At 43.5% G+C, this 22,398-nt stretch overlaps 2 protein-coding genes across 3 annotated transcripts in view; one reads left to right on the top strand and one right to left on the bottom strand.

The window, feature by feature from the left end:
- LOC133491619 (calpain-5-like) overlaps positions 1-21,628 on the bottom strand; it is a 44,533-nt gene extending 22,905 nt beyond the window's left edge. For both annotated transcript variants that reach the window (XR_009792444.1, XM_061802971.1), the window contains exons 1-5: positions 21,388-21,628; positions 12,798-12,971; positions 6,075-6,206; positions 1,377-1,585; positions 766-958 (exon numbers count right to left, since the gene is read on the bottom strand). Coding sequence is in view for 1 of the 2 variants with exons in the window: in XM_061802971.1 (XP_061658955.1) it covers positions 766-958; positions 1,377-1,585; positions 6,075-6,206; positions 12,798-12,962 (699 nt within the window). In the remaining variant the exon portion in view is untranslated. The remainder of the gene's footprint in view (positions 1-765; positions 959-1,376; positions 1,586-6,074; positions 6,207-12,797; positions 12,972-21,387) is intronic.
- LOC133491621 (olfactory marker protein-like) lies at positions 2,795-3,283 on the top strand. Its single transcript, XM_061802974.1, has one exon. The coding sequence runs from the start codon at positions 2,801-2,803 to the stop codon at positions 3,281-3,283; it is 483 nt and encodes a 160-aa protein (XP_061658958.1). The 5' UTR covers positions 2,795-2,800.
- Positions 21,629-22,398: the final 770 nt, after the last annotated feature.

Genomic DNA, 22,398 nt, shown 5'->3' with positions numbered 1-22,398 from the left:
TAAACAAAGGACTATTTGATTTGGATCTTCTGTATTTTACATATCTGCATTTGAGTCCAACCCAATATCGACTACGGCTAATATGGACAAAGGACTTTGATTCAGAGTTTCTCTGACTGGTTTCATGAGTTTCAGCTCATCCAGGTATTGATATATATATATTTTTTGTGAAGAAAATACTTTGATTAGGATTTTCTGGACTGGTCTTGTGTATTCAGGCCCAAGGCCTAATTTCTGTGAATTAATTACTTTATTTGGATTACCTGTGATTGATGTCATGGATTTAAATCCATCTCACTATAGACCAACTTTTTAGGAATTTTTTTTTTTTGATTTGGATCTTCTGGGGCCAGTATTGTGGATTTGAGTTCATCCCGATATTGAGCATGTTTTCGTTAAAAAAAAGGACTATAAGTGATGTGCAATTGAGTCCATCCTGGAACAAATAATCCAGATATAATTGGCAATTTGTTTTTTTTTTTTAAATATCAGAATGGAACACGCACCATCTATGAGAAAAAAAAAACAGTATGCACAAAAGTAATTACAATAACAGAAAAATGTAAATTTCTCGGCGGTTCTGAAAAAGGCCGGCATAAAAAGTCATGCATATTAAAGACCAATAACATGAATTCTCTGTTGCGGGGGATTGACATATTGCAATAGACAATAATAATGCTTTCCAAAAAAAAAGGTGCAATTCTTCAGATAGCTGCTGAAGTCACAGCAAGCAGAGGAAAATACAATTATTCTTTGCACGCTTACTCTAATAGAGCAGCTGATAAGGCCATCTCGGTTGTGCACTTTCAGGACGCGTTCAAACAGCTGATTCCGGGCCACCTCGTCGGTCGCCATCTGACCCTCCAGCAGGTCCACGGGTTCCGAGACCCCGCCCGTGAAGTCCACCAGCGCGTCTGCAGTGTTGCCGCCGTCCAGAGCCTCGTAGCAGCCGTACACCCTGACAGCAAAAACGAAGCCATGGTGTTCAATAGTCTCTTGCTAGTTAGCTAGCTAACAAACTAACTGACAAACGAACAAATTAGCCAAAAAATAACAAGTGAACAAATTGAAAAAAAAAAACAAAACAAAAATCTTGCTAGTTAGCTAGCTAACAAACTAACTGACAAACGAACAAATTAGCCAAAAACTAACAAAAATCTTTGATATCCACACTTAAACCCATCTGAAACACTGCTTGGATGCTTTGGTGCTGCTGTTCTGTTAAGCAACAGAGCAGTTCGCTCTTTAATGGCCATCTGTGACCAAGAGCATCTATGAACTGATTTTTTCATTGTGGACATCTCGTTGGTGAAAGATGCTCATTTTCGTCCACTTGTAATTGATGAATCGAGTGTACTGTTTTTGAGGAAACTAACTTGGCATAGGCCTTCTCCACCAGCGCGCTCCAGAACTCGTTGCTGTCATTGGAATGGCAATAGACCAGCTGGTTGTCCACGGTGGGCAGTCGGTCGTCGATCACCACGTCCACCCATTCGCCGAAGCGCCAGAAGCGGAAGTGGAAGATGCCGGCGTACGAGTCGGGCTTCTCCGTGTCCCACTCCTGCTCCTTCCAGTCGGGAATCACCTGGAGAGGAAGCGGGCTGGCGGTTAGCCGAACAGACGAATGTTGACCATGGATCACGTCAAGGCTTTATCGCGTCGCCTCATAAATCCAGCTAGAACGCGGTAAAATGTAATGAGTGCTGTGTATGTGTGTGTTACACAGAAATTCACAGATCAAACAGGTCATTGTGTCATAAGCCTGGATGGGAGAATGTGCGTGGATGAAATGTGCGCAAGTCAGGCGCGTGAAAAGAAAGACCGATGCCCTGATGCAGAGGTGTCAAACTCAAGGCTCGGGGGGCAGATCTACCCGGCCGCGAGATTTTATCTGTCCTGCGGAGGCAAATCATTTGTATCAACTTCCGTGATTTCTATTTTTCTTGTTCAAATCTGTACCAAAATTTCAAATTGTCATATGTTAAATGACAACGTTGAGCTATTACAAGCATTTTTGCGTTACCAAAGTTGTGAAGAACCCATAACCCTTGATTTCTGATTCAAAAACTAGTTCATAAATTTCGTGAGTAAATATGACGAGGCGGTTTAAGATTTTCATCGTTTCACAGCTGTAACGGCCCTTTGAGGGGAAACCGCAAGTATAATATGGCCCGCGACGAAAATGAGTTTGACACCCCTGCCCTTAATGGGAGAAAATGGCCCTAAGTTATCAGCTAAATGTCCAACTAATCCAGTACACGACCATCCAACTTGACAATGAATGAATGGGTGACTCAAATAACTAATGAACTACCGAATTAAGTAATTGGCAAACTACAGTAACCAACCAACCAATCAATTAACCAGCGAACTAACAAATAACTAGCTAAGTTGTTTGCTAAGTAACCAACTGAGCAACAAACGAAAGCCCGTAGGTTGTTCCATTCTAGGTGGACTAGTTTTGCATCTTCCTAAATGCTACAAACAGCAATCGAACCCAAACGTCCTCGTCAGAGGTAAGACGTCGCCAACAGTTTGCAAAAAATACTAAACATTTCCCGAGGACTTACTGACAGGACTTATCCAGGTTGGATTTCCGTGTACGCGTCACATATTCCAATGATTAAGCAAACAAAAGCCAAGCAACACCCCTTCCCGGAGGACAAAACTCAAATGTCATTAGATCTTGTTGCCAGGCATCTTTGGTCGTTAAGACGCGCCCCCGTCTTCATCCCCTGTACACACCGAGAGCTCTCCGGAGTGGAGATTGTTCTACCGCCGCGGATCTGTCTCAGCAGTCATGGCGAACACCCTGGAGCTGCCTTTCTGCCCGGACCCCCAGCTGACAGAGGTGATGCGCCTGCGTGTGCAGTCCCTGCAGCAGCGCGGTCAGAAACGTCAGGACGGCGAGCGGCTTCTGCAGCCAAACGAGGCCGTGTACCGCCTGGACTTCACCAAACAGTCGCTGGGCTTCTCCCATTGGAAGGTGCGCCTGGCCCGGTCGGGCTGCCTCACCATCACGGCCACGTCGCAGCTGTGGACGCCCGACCTCACCCACCTGATGACCCGCCAACTCCTGGACCCCCCGGGGGTCTTCTGGAAAGCGGATGGTGACGCCCACGAGCGGGGCACCAAGTGCTACGAGGCCGACGCTCACGAGTTTGGCGAGCGCATCGCGGAGATGGCCAAGGTGAGGAAGGTCATGTACTTCCTGTTTGCCTTCGGGGAGGGATGCAGCCCAGAGACGGTGGACTGCTCCATCACCTTCACGGTGGACACTTAAAACCTTCCTTTCTTCCATTTGAACACAGTACCGGTTTGTAACCAAGTAACTGTAACTAAAGCAAAGTGTAGTCAAATATCAGGAAAATCCCGACTCGAAAACCTGAACTTGATTCCGGCTGAGAGACTGAACGTTGACAGGTGTGTGTGTGTGTTTACTCGCATTCAACGTTAGTTTGAATGTTTATTCGAAACACAACAACATTCGTATTTGTACTAAGTCACACTAACTAAGTAACCAATTCAGTAAGTAACTGTAACTCAATATTTAAAATAGTTACTGACTTTTTGAAGAGTTAAGTGATTCTCAAAGTGTGGTCACCGCCCAACTAATTTAATTTTTTATGACAATAGATTTGCATTCAATCTGTGACTTATTGGTTTTTAAACTATTATGTATGTCCATTTTTTAATTTAACCTTTATTTATGCAAGATATTTTGATTGATTCATTATTGAAGTACCATGTTTTCCTTTCTCATATTAAGTGCGGTGTTCATCTCCAAACTGTGCATGTTTCTTATTAAATGTAATTTTGGAGAATAAAGCCTTTGCCTTGTTTGGTGTAAAATGTTTGACAACTATATGATTAGTTATTAGATTCGCTCATGATGTAACTGTTGTGTATTTGTCATCACCCCCCCCCCCCCCACACAGACACACACTTGCCCCTCCCCACTAAAATAAGGACTCACCACGTCATTGCACTCCGAGGGGACACGAGCAGGGAGAAATATTCGTCCCAGGGGTAGCACTTACATTACAAGCTTGAAATAGAAAACGTTGTGGAAATGCGTGTAAAGATCTACTACGGAGAATATAAAAGCGCTAATCTTAATGTTCATTAAAAAAAAAAAATACAGATTTTCATCTGATTTGTTTGTTTTTCGTGCAACTTCCCGTCTATAGATAATATTTGTTTATAATTACCATTTTCCATGATTGCGTGGGATTCACAAGCATTGCAAATGAAATAAACAAACAAATCACACGCAATGACGTTGGATAAAAACATTCTAATTCAGAAAAAATTACAATAGTATCAAACACAAATAAAAGAAAGTCCACTTAAATATACAGTAATTATAAAAAGATAAAACAATGCTAATATGGCCACCGGCAACACAGTGTTAACGTACTGTAGCTTTATCTATTTACTCTATCTGAGTACCGCAATGACTTTGCTCAAATTAAAAACAATAAAAAAATCTTTCATCTGACGATAAAGTGACCTTGGACTCTGATGAATACCCCACTTATGATGGAAAAAAAAAACTAAAACGCAAATTGGTTTCCAGCCTTGCCCGGGTCGTCCGAAAATCGAGCCCATCTGACGAACCTAGCGCATAAACTGAGCAGTAAACGCTTATTATCATATCCAAACGCAGGCAATGAGAGCTCGACATGTGTGTGTGTTGGTTTATGAATTTAGGCGCATGAGCCAAACAAATGGATTGTGTTTTTACAAAAAGAGCGCAGGTTGTTATTTAGAAAGAAGATGCCCGGCGGACTGGTTACCGCCGGCTGCGTGCATATACTTTCTCACTCCGGTCTACCGGAGACTGCACGGGGGTGGGGTGTGGTGGGGGTGGGGGGGATGTGGGGGGCTACTAATTAAAAAGATCCAAGAGGGTGGGAAAAGCGGAGGCCGTAAATGAAACGGCACTCACAGTTATTAGCGAGTGATTAACATCCAAAACACGATGAAAAGAAAATTGTTGTTTTTGAAGAACTGGTTTCACTCTGGGATCCTCTCAGGGGGAGAGTGAGACTAACGGGTGAACTGCATTTAAAAGGAAAATACGAAACTTTGAATGACTTGGCTTTTTATTGTCTGATTTCAAAATCTAAATGAATAATGAAGCAACTGTCCAGTTACAATTCATAGTTTCATGTGTTCTACAAATTATTCCCACCACCCTCCCTTTGGATTTCTTTCCACCGTTTGGATGAACAGATTCGAGCTTCCTGTAGTGAGCTTGTGAAATCTGACCTCTTAACACATAAAAACAACAGGAAGGCTGATTAATTAATCTATCTATCTATCTATCTATCTATCTATCTATCTATCTATCTATCTATCTATCTATCTATCTATCTATCTATCTATCTATCTATATCTATCTATCTATCTATCTATCTATCTATCTATCTAATCTATCTGTGTCTCATTTTTGACGATATTGATTTTGAGGATTCTGATATCCGCGTAGATTCCTGGTATACAGTGCAAGCCCATGATGCATTTGGAAATATCTTGCAGTTAGAAAAATAAAAAAAAACACACAAAAACACTTCAAATTATACGAACATGTATTATATTATAGTAGTATTTTGTAAAAACATTTCATCAGTTTTTTAAAAAAACTTTTCATATAATCCAATTTTGAACGTTGAATATTCTCCCCCAAATTAAAATTTTTGCTAAAACCATGTTTTCTTACACATGTACTGTTTTATATAGTTATGTCCGACTTATTATTTTGTAAGGGAAATACAAAATATTTTCCACATTATTATTCTACATTTTATATTACTATTATACTATTATTTTATATTACACTTGCATATTACTATACTCTCTTAACCCGTTGCATTCGTAGGATATTATGGCTATACTATATTTTTCAAAAAACACCAAACATTAGCTTAACTACATTAAAAAAAAACACACAATAGGTATACTTTACCAATAACGGTGAAAAATGTTATTTAAAACAGCGCCTGTACACTTAATGAAGATTTTTACACGAGGCCCCTTAGTAGACTTCCAAAACAAAAGGAGGCACTTACCTTTTGCCAAAGGGACTCTCTTGAGGCCAGACTGGAGCAGGCCGCCACAAACCAACAATTCCCCAGCTGCCCCTGGTGGAGGTCATGTGCGCTGATGCCATCCACGAACAAGTGAGGGTCCTCACATAGCTCCTACAAACAATATTTTTTTATTTTACTCATTTGATTTTGTATTATGTTAAGAATCTTCAATGATGGATAATTTTAGGGCGGCACTGTGGCGCAAGTGTTTGGAGTGTCCCTGCTTATAGGCCACCACCCAGCTTACACTGCACCCTATGGCCCCTCCCACAGTTGGTGAGCGCATGGGAAGAGGGACCCGAGCCCCGTGGGTGCAGGCCGGGCCACCGGGCACTCGCCTTCGAGCCCCACCTCCAGGCCTGGATCCAGAGGGGGGCACCTGTGAACCATATCCAGGCAAGGTGGTTTGCCTGGTCCCTCACCGAGGACCTTTTTGCCACGGGTGACCCCAACGGGAATGTGAATCTCAGACAACTTAGCTCCTAGGATTATTGGGAAACACAAATCCCTCCACCACAATAAGGTGACAGCTCAAGGAGGGGCAAGATAATTAACCATCCATCCAATTTATTTGCCGCTTATCCTCACGAGGTCGCGAGGAGTGCTGGAGCCTATCCCAGGTGTCAACCGCAGGAGGCGGGGTACACCCTGAACTGGTTGCAAGCCAATCGCAGGGCACATGGAGACAGACAAACAGCCACAATCACACCTAGGGGCAATTTAGAGTGTCCAATTAATGTTACGTGTTTTTGGGATGTGGCAGGAAACCCGAGTTCTCAGAGAAAAGCCACGCAGGCACGGGGAGAACATGCAAACTCCACATAAGGAGTGGCTGGGATTGAACCTGGGTCCTCTGAACTGTGAGGCCAACGCTTTCCAGCTTCTCCACCGTGCCGCCCAAGATAATTATGTTTTTCAAAAACACTACATCAGCCATCCATCCGTTTTATTTGCCCCTTATCCTCACAAGGGTCACGGGACATGCTGGAGCTATCCTGGCTGTCAATGGGCCTGAACTGGTTGCCAGCCAATCGCAGGGCAGATGGAGACAAACAACAGTTGGACTCACAATCACACCTAGGGGCAACTTAGAGTGTCCAATTAATGTTGTGCGTTTTTGGGATGTGGGAGGAGGCGGGCCCGGGCTCGAACCCGGGACCTCAGAACTGTGAGGCCAACGCTTTCCAGCTGATCCACCGTGCCGCCCTACATCACATTATGTATAAAATATCAAATAATAAATGCCTTACAGATAATTCTGAAAAAAAAAAAAAGACCTAAAATGCATGTGCAAGGAATACTCTGTGTAACAACCCAGGCTAAAGTGCTCCACGCCAACACTCGACGCTTGTTTCTCAGTTAATGTATCGCTTCGATTCACTTCCTTGAACCAGTTACTACAGTTTAGGATTGCAGCTGTATATTTGTGAGTAGCGAAACGCAAATACGGGGGAGTGGGGTTACTTGGTACTCCTTTTGGGTCATTCCACTTTGGAGAGAAGCAAAAAACAGGTGTGCGGGAGAGGGGGCGGTAATGAAGGCGAGCGAGACCACCGCGTCTAAGGCTGACGTGTGGGAGCCCTTAAATGCATTTGTGAAATCACATTTCCCGAGCGTGTCCAGGTCCATTTTCAGCTTCTGTGCGGACACGCTGTCTTTCATTACAGCTAACAATGTGGTGCTCAATAAGCTGCTGCAGCGCTTTCTGTCTCTCTCTCTCTTTCTCTCTCTCTCTCTCTCTCTCTCTCTCACACACACACACACACACACATGCACACTGATGTGCACGCACATAATGTGCCGGCTGGGGTCGGAACCTGGCCATTTACAGAGAGACACGCTGTCCTCCTCCTTTTTTTTTTGTCCATAAAACTCCATGCTGCGTTTTTTTTTTTTTTTGTACAAATACTTTAAAACTAGGATGACTCAGCAGATGTCGCGGAGAAGACTGCGATGAATGTATTTCGGATATCAGGCTGAACTAAGGGAGGTAACTGAGGTGGCCTAGAGTTATCCAAACAGCTTGTGGCGGACGTTCCCTCAAAAGTCAAACAAAACGGATGGATGGTAGATGGATGGCTGGGTAGACAGACAGATGGTGGATTGCTAGATTGCTAGAACACCTGGAGATAGTCTACTTTCAATAATCATACCAAATCAATCACAAAAACTGCCTTCTGGCATCTGAAGAACATATCTAGAGTCTTGAAGTCTTGTATGTGTCAAGCAGACCAGGAAAAGCTGATCCATGCTTTTATCTCAAGTTGACTTGACTATTGTAATGGTCTTCTGACGGGACTCCCCAAAAAGAGTATTAAACAGATTATTCAGAATTCTGCAGCTCGCGTTCTGACCAAAACAAAAGCGGTCAGAGCATCTAACTCCAATCCTAAAGTCCTTGCACCGGCTTCCAGTCAGCTTTAGAATAGACTTTAAAGTTCTCCTACTGGTCTATAAATCACTAAATGATTTAGGTCCTGAATACATGAAAGAAATGCTTACGGACTACAAACGCAGTCGAGCTCTGAGATCGAAACCCTGTCTTCAGCATACTCTATTGTTTCTCTTTCTGATGCTCTCTCGTTCTGCTGGGCAGTTAAAGGTAAACCTACCTAAAAATTGCGATGTGCATGCTACACTATGGATAAGCACACAGCTGAAGATTATAATAGAGCGCTGGGTGAAGGTGAACGTGACATGAAGCCATCTCCATATTGACACCGGCCTTCAAAGTAAACGTGACCGTGCTTGGATGCAAAATAGCCCGATGCGGCCAAGGTCGGTCATTCGCTGAGTCGGCAAGACATCCAAAGCACCCCACTCCAACAAGCACGCTAAACCCTCCAGCGTAACAGTGACTATGTGCCGTATGCATGTCAAACTGCTAAGGTTTCTGTCTGCCGCAGTATTGATTGGCACGGTGTGACGGAAGAGAGGCAAGACGAGGGGCTCCCCCCCACCGGGCGACCAGTCATCCGGGAGGGGGTGGAGGTGAGGCGATGGGGAGTCTCAGGTAGAAGAGTAATAGAGTATCGATCAGAACCGGGCCTCCGCAGACAGTGAAGTAATGTGAACGTTGCGGCCGAGCACCGTCTAATCATTTACCCGCCGGCCGAGAAGCTGTCGAGCGGCTCCGGACTTGGCGCCATCCATCATCCCCGCAGAGAGAAAGTGCCAAGCACCTACCAGACTTGCAAAAAACGAGCTAAACATTCCCACTCAGGCGTGGCATTTTTTTTTTTTTTTGCATGGTCTCGGTTGTGTGCTCATTAAACATTTGTAAAGGGCACCCGGCGGAAAAAGGGATGACATGCTTTGAATGGCCGACAACTTTACGGCGCATCCGCCGGGCGACATCACTATTAAAGCTGGGCACACTACGGAAAATTCTTGAAACGTTGTTACGAAAAGTTCTGGCCGTTTGGCCTTGGTTTCTTCACTCTCAGATTTCGGTTTAGGTTTTATTTCGTTGCATGACTAACTGTAGTGTCTAGCGCTACAGCACACCATTGGGGAAGCTAATGTTATTAATGTGTTATAGAAGAGGAGACTAAGGGCAGCGAGCAAGCGTGACGCCGCGGTAGTGGCGACTGTGGAGTATAACGCCGGAGGATCCAGATCTAAAGCACTGCAAGGAGGTAACAATAGCTTCAATTTCATTTTGTCCCGTCCGCGAGCGCCGCTGATTTTAGAGCACACTTCTTTTTTTTTTTACAAATGGACAAGGAGAAAATGGCAGAGCGGCAGCGACATTTCCAGAGGAGCAACGTTTGATTAGCCCTCGTTCTTTATGTCCATCTGCCCGGCCGCCAGGGCTTTGGCGCGGGCCGTAAATAAGGTCCAGATGTACCAAAGCAAGGATAATAATCCCGCTCGCCGGGGTGCCCATGAACTTTCGCCCGCGACAACGACAACAACGAGGACCCGGCAGCTTTCCGTGCGTGCGTTTCAATGCCGTAAGAAAACAAAAAAAAAAACAAACAAACAAAAAAAACAACAACAACAGCTGCCAATCCCTGTGTCAAGTGTATGCGCTTTCACACAGATAAAAAAAGAGAGAAATAAAAGAAAAGAAAAAGAAAAATGAAAAAACTGAAATGAAATTAATAAAATGAAAATTTTATTTATTTATTTTTTTTCATTCTTGAAAAAAAATCTTTAACTCAGCTATTTGTATCACGTAAAATAAAGCCTTTCCCCCCAAAAAATGACAAAAAATAAAATAAAATTGGAGTCTTGAAAAACATTTAAAATTTCACCCCCCAGAAAATTTAATTCCACAAAACTTGGGGTGACGACATAGATAGCCACCACACATGCTATATGTCAGGACACCAGTAGACCGCAGACCTCCGCGTCGAAGTAGTCGGAAATTCTTAAATCTAACAAACTAAATGCACTTTCAATGATGATCGTTTGGATCGTTTGCTGCTCTCTTCATTCCTGTACCACTTTGCTGTGAAACTTGATTATTCTGCACTTTCCCCCAAGCCCTCACACAGCGGCAGCAAGCTTTCAAGTAGCCATTAGGAGGAGGAGGAGGAGGAGGAGGCAACATGCTAACTGCTTCCCATGAACACATGCGTGCGGAAGTGAAATTGTGCGGTAAATGTCCGTGATTGTTCTTGTCATAATGCTCATTAGGGTTTTGTTATTAAAAGGTGCATTAGTCGTCTTGCGAGAAGAGTTCAGTCGTTATCTACTCGTGCGTGAGTTCATCTGAGGAATGAATTGAGGGAATAACATTTATCTACGTGTATGAATACAGAAGCCAAACCAACGGCATATCATTTTAATATATAATGCTACAATGTGCTCGGTTTGGCTCCTCCCGCTTTTTTCCCCCTCTTCCTTCCACTCGTCTCGCAGCGTTCAGTCCGCATGACTGACATTTGCGCAGACCAAAACATATAATCTGTGTGACCCAATTTCTATGCCAATGCACGCCGCCTGTCGCCGTTGCCGAAGAAGGTTACTCCATCCACAACCACATCGTCGGCATATAGACCAAAAAAAAAAAAAAAAACCTTCTTCATCGAGCTATCATTAATCATTATTAATCATTACTGACATAATGGTTGGTAATCAGGGAGTGGAGAATAATATTGCTGCATCCAGAGCTAACACACAAGATACGCTAACATTAGCATGTGTGCTTATTTTTTTTGCCAAATTTAGCCCTGTATTGTCAAATATCGCAATATCGCAGTGTCCAGGATAACCCTATGTCAGAATGCCTCCTTATTTCGACAAATCGTATTTGAGAGGAGACTAAGGGGAGCAGGAAAGCATCAAAATGGAGACTGTGCAATGTAATATTACAGTGTCGAGACTTTTTTTTGTTTTAAACACGACGAGATGTAAAATTCCTGCATTCAATGATAGCCACAGTAAGAAAGTACGTTTCATACAAGGGGAGACTGAGGACTGTGAGAAATTGGGCCGCTGAAGCGTAGCGGAGACTGTGAAGTAAAACATCTTTTTTTTCTTTTCACTAACTTTTTTTGTCTTCAGAAGAACATGGGTTTTCTGAATTTACTAGTAGTCATATTCGAGAGGCGCGTTGCTGCAAACCGTAGACTGCAGAGAATAATATTGCACCATAAACAAGGTGGAGAAGAATTATGAGCTCCATTTTCAAAACTTGCTTAAAGCCCGGCTGTCATCCCTATAAGAATTCTAAAATAGATATTATCATGAAAAACACATATAAAATTATTCACTTCAATGTCTATACGAAAAAATAAATGTGAGCGGAAGAGCGCGTCATCCATGCGCAAAGTTGCAGAAGTGTCATTCTACCATATCCAAGTGGTCGCCATATTGGCGGCGTCCTCCGTCTGTGACGTCACCCGGACATTCGCAAATGGTGCACCCTAACTGTGGGAGACGAAGGCGCCCCGTCTGACACGGAAGCTCTTTTCGAAAAGGAGAACGCCACACAACCGAGTGAAGTTACCGGGGCAAAATTAGACTATTGTTTCGAGCCATATTCAGATGATATGCGATCACGGCCAAAACCTCATCCCCGTCGTGCAGCCTTCGCAGAAGCAGTGACCGCCGAACGCGGACCCTCAGCCGGTGTGGCTGATTTTCAGCACCGTGGTGGCATATAATGAGGAGGTGGAGCCGAGCCATGCTCCTTTTAGGGGGATGTTCAAAGCCGCCGCAGTACTTGTTGAACACCGTCGAGCCTACCTGTTATTTGGAACCCACGAAGCTCTCGTCCTCTGCACCCATGCAATCCATTTTTCACAATGAACCGGGTCCCTTACAAACTTATGAAGGCTAAATCCATTCTCCCGAGTGTTCAAGTAATGTCCAGCAATGGAACGAGCCGGCATTTTGGCTAACACGAAGGAACAACGAGCTACCTTCCCGGAGGTAAAACGAATGGAAACAAACGAGTCCACTAGGGGGCGCCTCTGTCCTGTACGTCACTTCCTACTTCTTCTCTAAAATAAATCCCTCGAGAGGATTTTTATGGCGGGAGTTACAAAAAGCTGCATACGTCAAAATCATGTTTTTGTGGTGAAAAAATACATGGGACCATATTGGCTGTGGGTTTTTCATTAATAATATACCAAAAAACATCCATTTCATGACATTGACCTTGAAGTTAAGAATTTTTTTACCTTCTACCTTTTTTTGTTGTTGTTAGATTTCTGTACTTTCAACCATTTTTCCCCCCCAGCAACTTACCCGCGGCCTCTTCCACACCACGCGTCCGATCCTGTTGCCCTGGTAGAAAAGTGAGTCATCGGTGGAGGGGAAGCGGGGGTCCTCAAACAGCAAGCCGCTCTGCAGACACTGTCTCTTCAGAGTGGAGTACTGCTGCCCCTCAAAGGCCTTCACAGACGCAAACATGCTGCAGCCCTGCAACGGAGGGAAAAGACGATTAGAAAACATCGGCGGCTGGCACGGGCAGGGGACTCGCGCCATATGAATTCCATCCCTCCCTCCGTCTTCTCCTGCTTATCCGAGGTTAGTTCACAAGGGTGGAAGGATAAGGAGAGAAGCCCAGACTCCGTTCGCCTCAGCTTCTTTGTCCATCTTTTCCAGAGGTTGGTGGGATCCTGAGATGTTCCCAAGCAGGTTCAGGGTCTTCCCAGAGGCCGCAACCTGGCGGGTCATGCTCAGAACACGTTACCAGATACCCGAGTCACCTCATCTGGCTTCTCTTGATGCGGAGGAGCAACAGCTTGACACGGACCCCCTCCCTGATGACCAAACTTCTCAGACTATCTCTGAGGAATCTTATGATGGCCACTTGTAGCCGTGATTTTTTTTTTCCCTGTTATTCACATCTTGTGACTATAGATGCGGGTCAGAACATAGATCAACAGGTAAATCGAGAGCGTTGCCTTTCGGCTCACGACCTTCCTCACCAAAACGGACAGATGCAGAGTCTGCATAACTGCAAATTCCGCCGCTTGATCTCCCGATCCATTCTTCACTCACTTGTGAATAAGACCCCAAAGACATTTCAACTTCTAGCGTTTCAGGCAATCGGGGTAGGATCTTATTTCCTACCCAGAGATGGTACCCATCCACCCTTTTCAGATTGAGGAGCATGGCCCTAGGTTTCGTTTCAAGACCCTGATTCTCATTCCAAGCACTTCACACTTGGCTGTGAACAACTCGTGAGAGTTGAACATATTGACTTGATGAAGCGGCATGAGCACAACTTCTGCAAAAAGCAGAGATGCAATAGTGAGGCCACTGAGCCAGAACCCTCCAATCTAAGAAGTTACTCTATGTCCAAAAAAGTTATGAACAGAATCAGTGAGTAGTAGCAGACTTGGCAGAATAAAACCTTCACTGAAAATTGATCCGACTTCGTAATGGCAATGCAGATCAAACTCTGACAAAGGTTGTACAGGGACCAGGAAAGGGGGTGGGTGGGGGGGGGGGGGGCGACGCCATACTCCCGGAAGCACCCGCCGCAGGACTCCCTGAGGGACACACACTTGAAAGCCTTCTTCAAGCCCACAAAGCACATGTAGATCTGAATATGTGAGTTAGCCCAACTCACATGACTTGACTCAACTCAAATTACAGATACCTACAAAATGTACTTAAATACAGTAACAAAGTATTTGTACTTTGTTGTGTCCCACCACTGCAATCAAACACTTTTGCATCTGCCTCCGTGCTTGACTGACACCTCCACGGAGACCTGTCTCGGTGTGAACGAAAAGCCCTAGTACGTTTGAACCCGAATCTTCTGGGTTTCCAATGGTTATTCTTAGTCTCCTGACTTCCTCCAGAGGCTAATTATCACAGCTATGCAGAGGCAGACATGTCCGCATTGATCAGCCCCCACGCACGAGGCAGAATCTGGGCCGGGGGTGGGCTGAAACACAGCCGTCCTGATCGATAACTACGCCACTGGACAAACCTCTCTATCATTTAACCTAATTCGTCTGGCAAACGCAATTGGTCACTCTCATAAATATCAACACTGATGTCATACCTGGATGACTGAGCAAATGTCAGCGTATTGATCTGATACTAATGAGGCTGAATTACAGACTGTGCAAAAGATTTCTCCATAAATATTCAGGTCTGTGGAATTAGACGGATGGATAATTTCTTGTATACCGCCATCCGTGTCATGTTTATTCATTGGATACAGTGGCAAGATTGCGTTACCCCATCAAATATTTTAAAATTGCATTTCATTATCCATAAAATCACTCGATGGATTGTTTTGGATATTTGCTATTAGTACCAGAGATGTTTTGACAGAACAGAAATTGGGATACTCTTTGCAGCTCTTGCATTGTATCTCAACCCACACACACACACACACACACACACACACACACACACACACACACACATTTTGAATAGTTTAACCGATTTTTAACTACCGTAATTTCTGGCCTACAGAGCGCACCTGATTAGAAGCCTCACCCAGAACATTTGTAGAGGAAATACCATTTGATACATATATAAACTGCACCTGTGTAAAAGCCGCAAGTGCCCACAATGAAACCCACGTTGAAACACGAAGAGTTTTCAAAGATTTAATACCTTACTTTAGCTTAACATAGCAACAACACTGTAGCACGAACAGGGTTGGTAAAAAAGAAAAAAAAACATACCGGTAAAAAAAACAGCCGCAGTAACTACACAGTAGCAACACGGAAGTGCAGCATTAACAGGGCTGGTGTAATAAAAACAAAACATAGCAAAATCACTGAGACGCGGCAGTAACACAGCAGCAACACACTAGTGCAGCGCTAACACTAACGCTAGCGCAGTGCTAACAGGGCCGGTTAAAACAAAACACACTGGTAAAAGCCACTTCCTTGGAACATATATTCCACTGGTGTCACCTTTTCCGCTCGAGTGCCCCCTTTGCGGCCATTAGACAAAATTCACAAATTAGCCGCATCACCGCATAAGCCGCAGCCTTGAAAGCGTGTGAAAAAAGTCGCATTTTATAGGCCGGAAATTACGGTACAGACCTAACATGGCAAGGAAAATAGTGGAAGGTTTGTACTTTTCTGATAGTCGTGATGACCAATACAGCACAACATACTCATAATGATACCTCCACACCAGAGATCGGTTATAACACCAAGACCGAATGGTGAAACCACATGAATAAGCATTTTTTAATCGTTAAACATTTTTAAAATTTGAGATTTACGAGTCCTGACCACTTGACTCTTTTCCAAAAAATTCTCAACACATCGCACACCATAGGATAATCAATCAGAATAATCTTTTCAGGACAGCCGAACATCAAGCCTCTGCTGATTTTGATCGCAAGAAATGATAAATGCTCAAATTCCAATAGCACTTAACACATCATATACCACACAGTAATCAGTTAGGACAATCATTTGGAGACATTTGGCAAATGGTCCTTTGATAACAAAGCGAGGAAAAATGATCAAATTAGGCCTAATTATTGGTATAGTTGCTCATCATGTGTGATCTTGCACATTTTATGTATAAATTAACCTCTTATAAATCGGTACGTGTGTACCTATCCACTCCTAAACCGGGCGCTAACGTATTTCCTGTAAGATTAAAGGATAAATTTCACAGATGGCTCGGTGCCTTGGCTCGTGATCACCACGAGGAGAAATCATGCTGTCGTTTGGCCTCCGCGGACAGTCGACAGGATCGACTGCGGAGAGTGAATGCAGGAAAAAGCCATTGCTTTTTAACGGAGTCAACTCCTTTTCAAACTAGAATAGCGATCAGTCGATTGAAACTGTAGAATTGCCAAGACGGGGGAAAAAAAACACACACATTCAAGAATTCTAGCTTTGCCATAAGTTGCCTGTTGGTGCTTGATTTAAAACAAAAAAATGTCAGTTGCTGCAATGCAGACAAATGATTCTGGATGTACGATCGTTTCCATCAATGATCAATTGTCCAGGAAGTCGGTGGAAGGAAATAAAGTGCACCCAAGAACAGATGTTTCAGCACGGTGGACATAATAGTGTGGGGCAATGCAGCGAGTCGGATGATGGGCATTAATCAAAGGCATCCACCTTTGAGGAAGTCCACCTCGAGCTAAGTTATTCGCAAAGTTTCTTTAGCCCACTTCCTCCTGCTTTTTGAACAGTCCACAGATGAAATTCATAGTGAAGAGTGTTTGAAGCCATCATTTGAAGTGGAACTGGCCCATATATTTGCTGTAATGGGCTCCTTCTGAATGCAAATATGCTTAAGAGGACAAGAAAAAATGTTTCTAAGGAAGAAATCTGTCGACTGGAGTGCGGCAATTATTATTATTTTTTTGGGCAAGTAATAATTGTATTTATTGGATCCACAAATTGATCAATAGCATTGCTTATAAATTATAAGGATTGATAAAATAATAATTAATATCCATCCATACACACTGGACTGATCACCAGCCAATCACGGGGCAAATATGGAATATTTAATTATTTGAAAAACATTCAAATTACACATTACTTGGCCCATTTCACCATTTTAAAAATCAAAAAGCGCAGCGGTTTTACAGATATGTGATATACAATATTTGTTGCATTAATTTAGTATTCCCCCCCTCAAAAAATTATGAATTTGAATTGTATTTCAATAATGATCTCGTTAGTTCTTCATTTAAATATTTAAAATATTAAAATACAAATGAAAAATAATGTATATTGAATTATTTTTATTTGATTAAATAATTGATAAGCCCAATTAATTAAACATGTGAGTCAATAATAATATAAGTAGTAAATTTATTATAATTAAGTTCCTTATAAATGATACAATTATCGTGAATTGAATTAGGACTTTCTTATTGAAATAGACCATTTTACATATCCATCCATCCACTTTTCTAGCCCCTTATCCTCACAAGGGTCGCGGGAGTTCTGGAGCCTATCCCAGCTGTCAACAGGCAGGAATAGGCTGCCAGCCAATCGCATTAAATACACATTTTTACTTCTTTTTTTAACCTCATCCTGACCCGTCTTCCCATTTGAGAAATCAAATATGGCACTTCGGAAAAAGGTTTCCCCACCTCTGATATAGAATGACAAAGGATCTTTGTAGAGGTAATCTTGCCTCAAGTTGCGATATGTAACGTTACGGGAAAACCAGTGTACGAGACAGTCACGAGCGATGCTTTTTAGAGGAGTCGTGACAAACAGACACAAAAACAGCACCGACCGAACGGCAATTTTCCCCGCTGGGAAGGGTGATTATAACAAATGCGAAATCAAGACCGTGCACAGCAGGCAGCGGCACATTCTGGCTGGTCAGAGATCAGGGACAAGTGCGCTCTGCTGTTAAAGGAGGGTGGGACGCAGCAGTGGTGCCGGGGTGACTGATTGAGTCTGCTTCCGCTGACAGACTGATTAAACCCGCAGAAGTGAAGAGGGAGCAGTAATGCATACGCTACGGACAGAAAGAGGGAGAGAATCGAGGCGGGTTCTAGCAGTTCATGCCTCATCTGCCCCGCAAACTGAGGGTGGCGGAGGAAGAGGAGGAGGAAGAGGGCAATCCCAGGCTCCCCATATCTCACAAACAAAAATTGCCGAGACATATTAGGATCTAAAATTGACAACTGACAAAATTGCCAGTGTCATATACATGCTTTGTACGACAGAGGTGCTTTGACTTATGAGTTCAATTATATTCCGTGACCGTATTCAAAACTTGCTCCGACTTTCTTTCCCCTTTGAACTGATTGGAAATGCTATTAATCCATTTCGGTGTCTGAAAAAAACACAAACAAAAATGGTGGAATGTGTTCTTAGTAGAACAAAAATGGGATAACAACTAAACAAGAGAAAAGAATTTAAATGATAAAACAGTTTATGTGTCGTGATAGTTCAATGGGCATCGTGCTGCTCATACTGTGAAGTGCACATTGGCCACCAGGGAGCAGTGTAACACACAAAGTATGTAGATTTGACGATGAAACAGAAATGCTGCAATGGTATCGATCCTTCTTCACAGAGGATAAAGAATATGTGCCTGAGTATTGTTGTTATTGTCGTTTGCCTACAAATAAGACTTTACGCCGATTTGACGGGCCTGATCGGATCATCCGATAAATGGAATTTTTTTCCAGATTGGTGTTGATGTCATAATTTGCCGATTCCCCTAGTCCTCAAATTTTCATGTACAACTCAATAATAACAATAATAAATATCATATGAACAATAGCTCGCATGTGGGAAAAAACACTAAGTTCTGTCACACTTAAGTTCAGGTACCAGTGTAGTTACTATGTTATTACATTGGGTGGTAAGCAAGGCTGTAAAATTGCTCATTAATGCTTGAAAAAAAAAGAGGAGACTATTTCCTGCGACATTTACACAAAAAGCATTCAGATCGATAGCCACAAAAGTCGGTCGGGCAGTGAGGCGTAGGCCGAAGAGGAGGCTAATAAACTTTGAGGGCATTTAATATTGATATTTTCGGAATGAATGGGATCACATGGCAATTAGAGACCGGCTGTGTGAAATGGACGCGGAGTCAGAACCGGAACATCATTCATTACTAGGAACATTGTAAGGGGGGGACATGCAACTAAAATATTTTGGCAACGTGAGGTATAAAATACACAACCGGGAATAGATGGTAGTACACGACTACGTGCAAGTGACGATGGGGCTGTTCAGAACTAATCGATCGCATTTCGATTCAGTGCACACCTGCCACCATTTAAAGTGCCTCGGCTTAACCTCAAAACAAGTTCAGATGTTCTAGTCGGCCTTTTTGTGCCTACAGTACGCAAGTATAAAGTCATTTGAATTGCACGAGTATGTAAGAATACCAACTTGCTCCTAGCGCTGGTGTGTCTACACGGGGTCTTAATGTGTCTTCTCTGCCCCCCCCCCCCCCACACACACCTTTCACCGCCGCGCTGTGCACAACAATACATTTGCTGAGAGGAATAACTAATTCATCACTTGTGGACCACAGAGGAAGATGGCTGCAAAGGATCACACAAACCCATCAGTGGGGGAAAAAAAAAAACCCTCTCTAATTGTTTATGATATTCAGGCTACGTCAAATTCTGCTGCTTATGAGCCTGAACGTGACAAGACTGCAGGACTTTTTAAAAAATGTAATATTACAACATTTTTCGTTCAGAATACGGTGACTTTTGCTTTTTAAACTAACAATTTGGGGATTTTTTTGTTTAAACTTCCAATCAATCCAACCATCCATTTTCTCTGCCACTTATCCTCACAAGGGTCGCAAGGAGGAGGTGGGGTACACCCTGAACGGGTTGCCAGCCAATCGGAGGGCAAATGTAGACAAACACCTGCGCTCACAATCACACCGATGGGCAATTTAGAGTGCCCAATTCATGTTGCGTGTTTTTGGAACGCGGGAGGAAACCGGAGTGCCCACGCAGGGATGAGGGAGAACCTCCAAACTCCACACAGGCGGTTACGGGATTGAACCTGGGACCTCAGAACTGTGAGGCCACCCCTTTACCAGCTTGATGCACCGTGTCGCCGTAAACTTCCAATCTTGTTATGAAATTATTTTTTAAAAAATTTTGGTAAGACCCTCACGAAAATAGTTTAAGGTGATCCAGAAATGGCACAATATTGCACCAAAGCACTACTCTTGTCTCCTCAACTCACTTCAACTAAGTTCCTCGTCACCACGATGCGACACAAGGAGACCGCTTTTCTTCAACATAATTCCTCAGCACCTTGATATAACAAAAAGGGGTGCCAAAGCATTACTTTTGTCTAAATGAAGCTCCTAAAATCACTTCAACAAAGCCACAAAGTAGCACCAAACCCCTGCTTTTGTTAAAATGAAGATCGTCAACTCACTTCAACACAGCACCGTGATGCCATAATATGTCCCAAAGCACTACTTTTTGTCCAAAATAATCTCCTCCACTCACTTAAACATAATCTTTGGAACCATGATCCCACAAAATGACGGAAAGACATTATGGTTGTCTGTATGAAGCTCCTCAACTCACTTCAACATAGTTCCTTGGCATCATGATGCTGCAAGTTGGTGCCAATTTCCTACTTTTGTGTAAATGAAGCTAAACTCACTACAACATGGAATTGTTTCTTACCGCACAATGTCAAATGATGGCGCACAAATAGAGTGAATAGGTGAGGTTTTTTTTCCCTCCGGGTGGTGGAGAATAGTGAATCAGCAAATCCATAACTCCATATATGTGGGTGTTTGCTGTATTGTAAAACATGTAACAAAAAATATGTTGTTTTGTGGAGGAAATTACATTGGTTTCAATTAGGGGGGAAAAAATTACATCCTGAGTTTCAAGATTTAAGACGCAATGCGATGTACTCGTAAGTCAGGGTGCAAGTGTACTTTTTATGAGCATTTTGTTTAGTGGTGTGCCGTGATATTTTCTCCTACATGACACAAAATATGTGCCTTGGCTCAATAAAGGTGGGAAAACACTGGATTACGAGATGTTTCTTAAAGATTATCGTTTGACATGTGCTATGATGTGATTGTCTTTTTTTTTTTCCTTTTCTTTTCTAAAATCTGCTCGGTGGGGAGGGGGTGTGTGTGGGGGGGGGGGACATAACCTGCATACAAATCATAACAGTGGTGATCTTACTACATATGTTGAGCTATTTTCTTCGCAGTGCAGACGTGAAGGATGTTCACTGTTGTGTTTTTATATTACCCCGTTTGACCCTTTTATGGTGAGTACAAAAATACTGAAGCATTCAGTAAGGAATAGCATCGCGGTTCTCGTGAGATTTACCGAGCCGCCCCGCCGTCGCATCCCCCCTCACGAAGCACCTGCGCCCCCGGGGTTGAGCGACGCCGAGCGCTCGGTTACCTGGACGGAGGCCTCTCCCGTGGATACGCGTTTTCCTCTCTCTCACTCTCGGGTCCTCCTCCGGGGGCCAGGGGGGGTTGGTGGTGGGGAGTCCAGCGGCTGCGACTTTCGCTGTCTCCGGGGGCGGGGAGGGAGGGAGGGGGGGGGGACTGGCCGGGGTTCCTCGCCGCGCTCGCTCCCTGCCTGGTCCTCTCCTCCGCCAAAGCACCGCTCTCCTCCTCCTCCGCCTCCTCCGCCGAAAAGCGAGCGTCAAGCTAGCGTGTATCACTCCGCGGTGATACCGGAAAATGTTTGCAGTAAAAAAAAAAAAAAAAAACACATTTTATTCTCAGTGGCGAAAAGAAGAACAACCAAGAAATATAGGAAGGGTGATTTTTTACAAAATTAACCGTATTTTACGGTGGCATAATTTCACTGCGCTAGTTGAGTATTTAACGACACCATTAAAGAAGATCAACTAATCTCGATCTCATCATCAAAAGCCTACAGTGTTTTTCTAATACGCCTAAAATTCAAAATACGCCATTATTAAAATCCAACACACTCCCTTAAAAAAACCCACTCTGTTTCATTTTGAAAGGAACCCACAGGAAGTCGTCAATTTCGGAGGGGACGAGGGCCTGTCGGAGACGGAATGAGCATGCGCAGAGTCGAGCGGCCTGCTGTAATCCCCCAACTCTTTGTCACAAATAACAAGAGGATGCAATATGATGTGATTAAGATGACGAGCCGCCTAATTAAAGTCGAGACGGTTGTTTTTGCTTTCCCTCATTAATATGGAAAGAAGTCGGAAAAATAAGATACATTTCTACCTGACGGACCTCCTTCATCTCCTCTTTCCTGCCATCAGACTCACTTTTTATTTATGCGCCCTTGCATTGTCGTCTTTCGCCAATACACCTTCATTCCCACCCATTCATCCTTAGTTCCTCCGCTTAACCTACTTTCCTGCCCTCCTTCCCTCAGACCCTCTTTTCATCCATGAATCCTTCCAATGTTCATCTCTTCACT

This window comes from Syngnathoides biaculeatus, chromosome 18 (genome assembly GCF_019802595.1).
Source record: "Syngnathoides biaculeatus isolate LvHL_M chromosome 18, ASM1980259v1, whole genome shotgun sequence".
In the NCBI taxonomy this organism is placed as follows: Eukaryota; Metazoa; Chordata; class Actinopteri; order Syngnathiformes; family Syngnathidae; genus Syngnathoides; species Syngnathoides biaculeatus.
The sequence above is the reverse complement of the archived record's forward strand: the minus strand, read 5'-3'. Positions and strand labels throughout refer to the sequence as shown.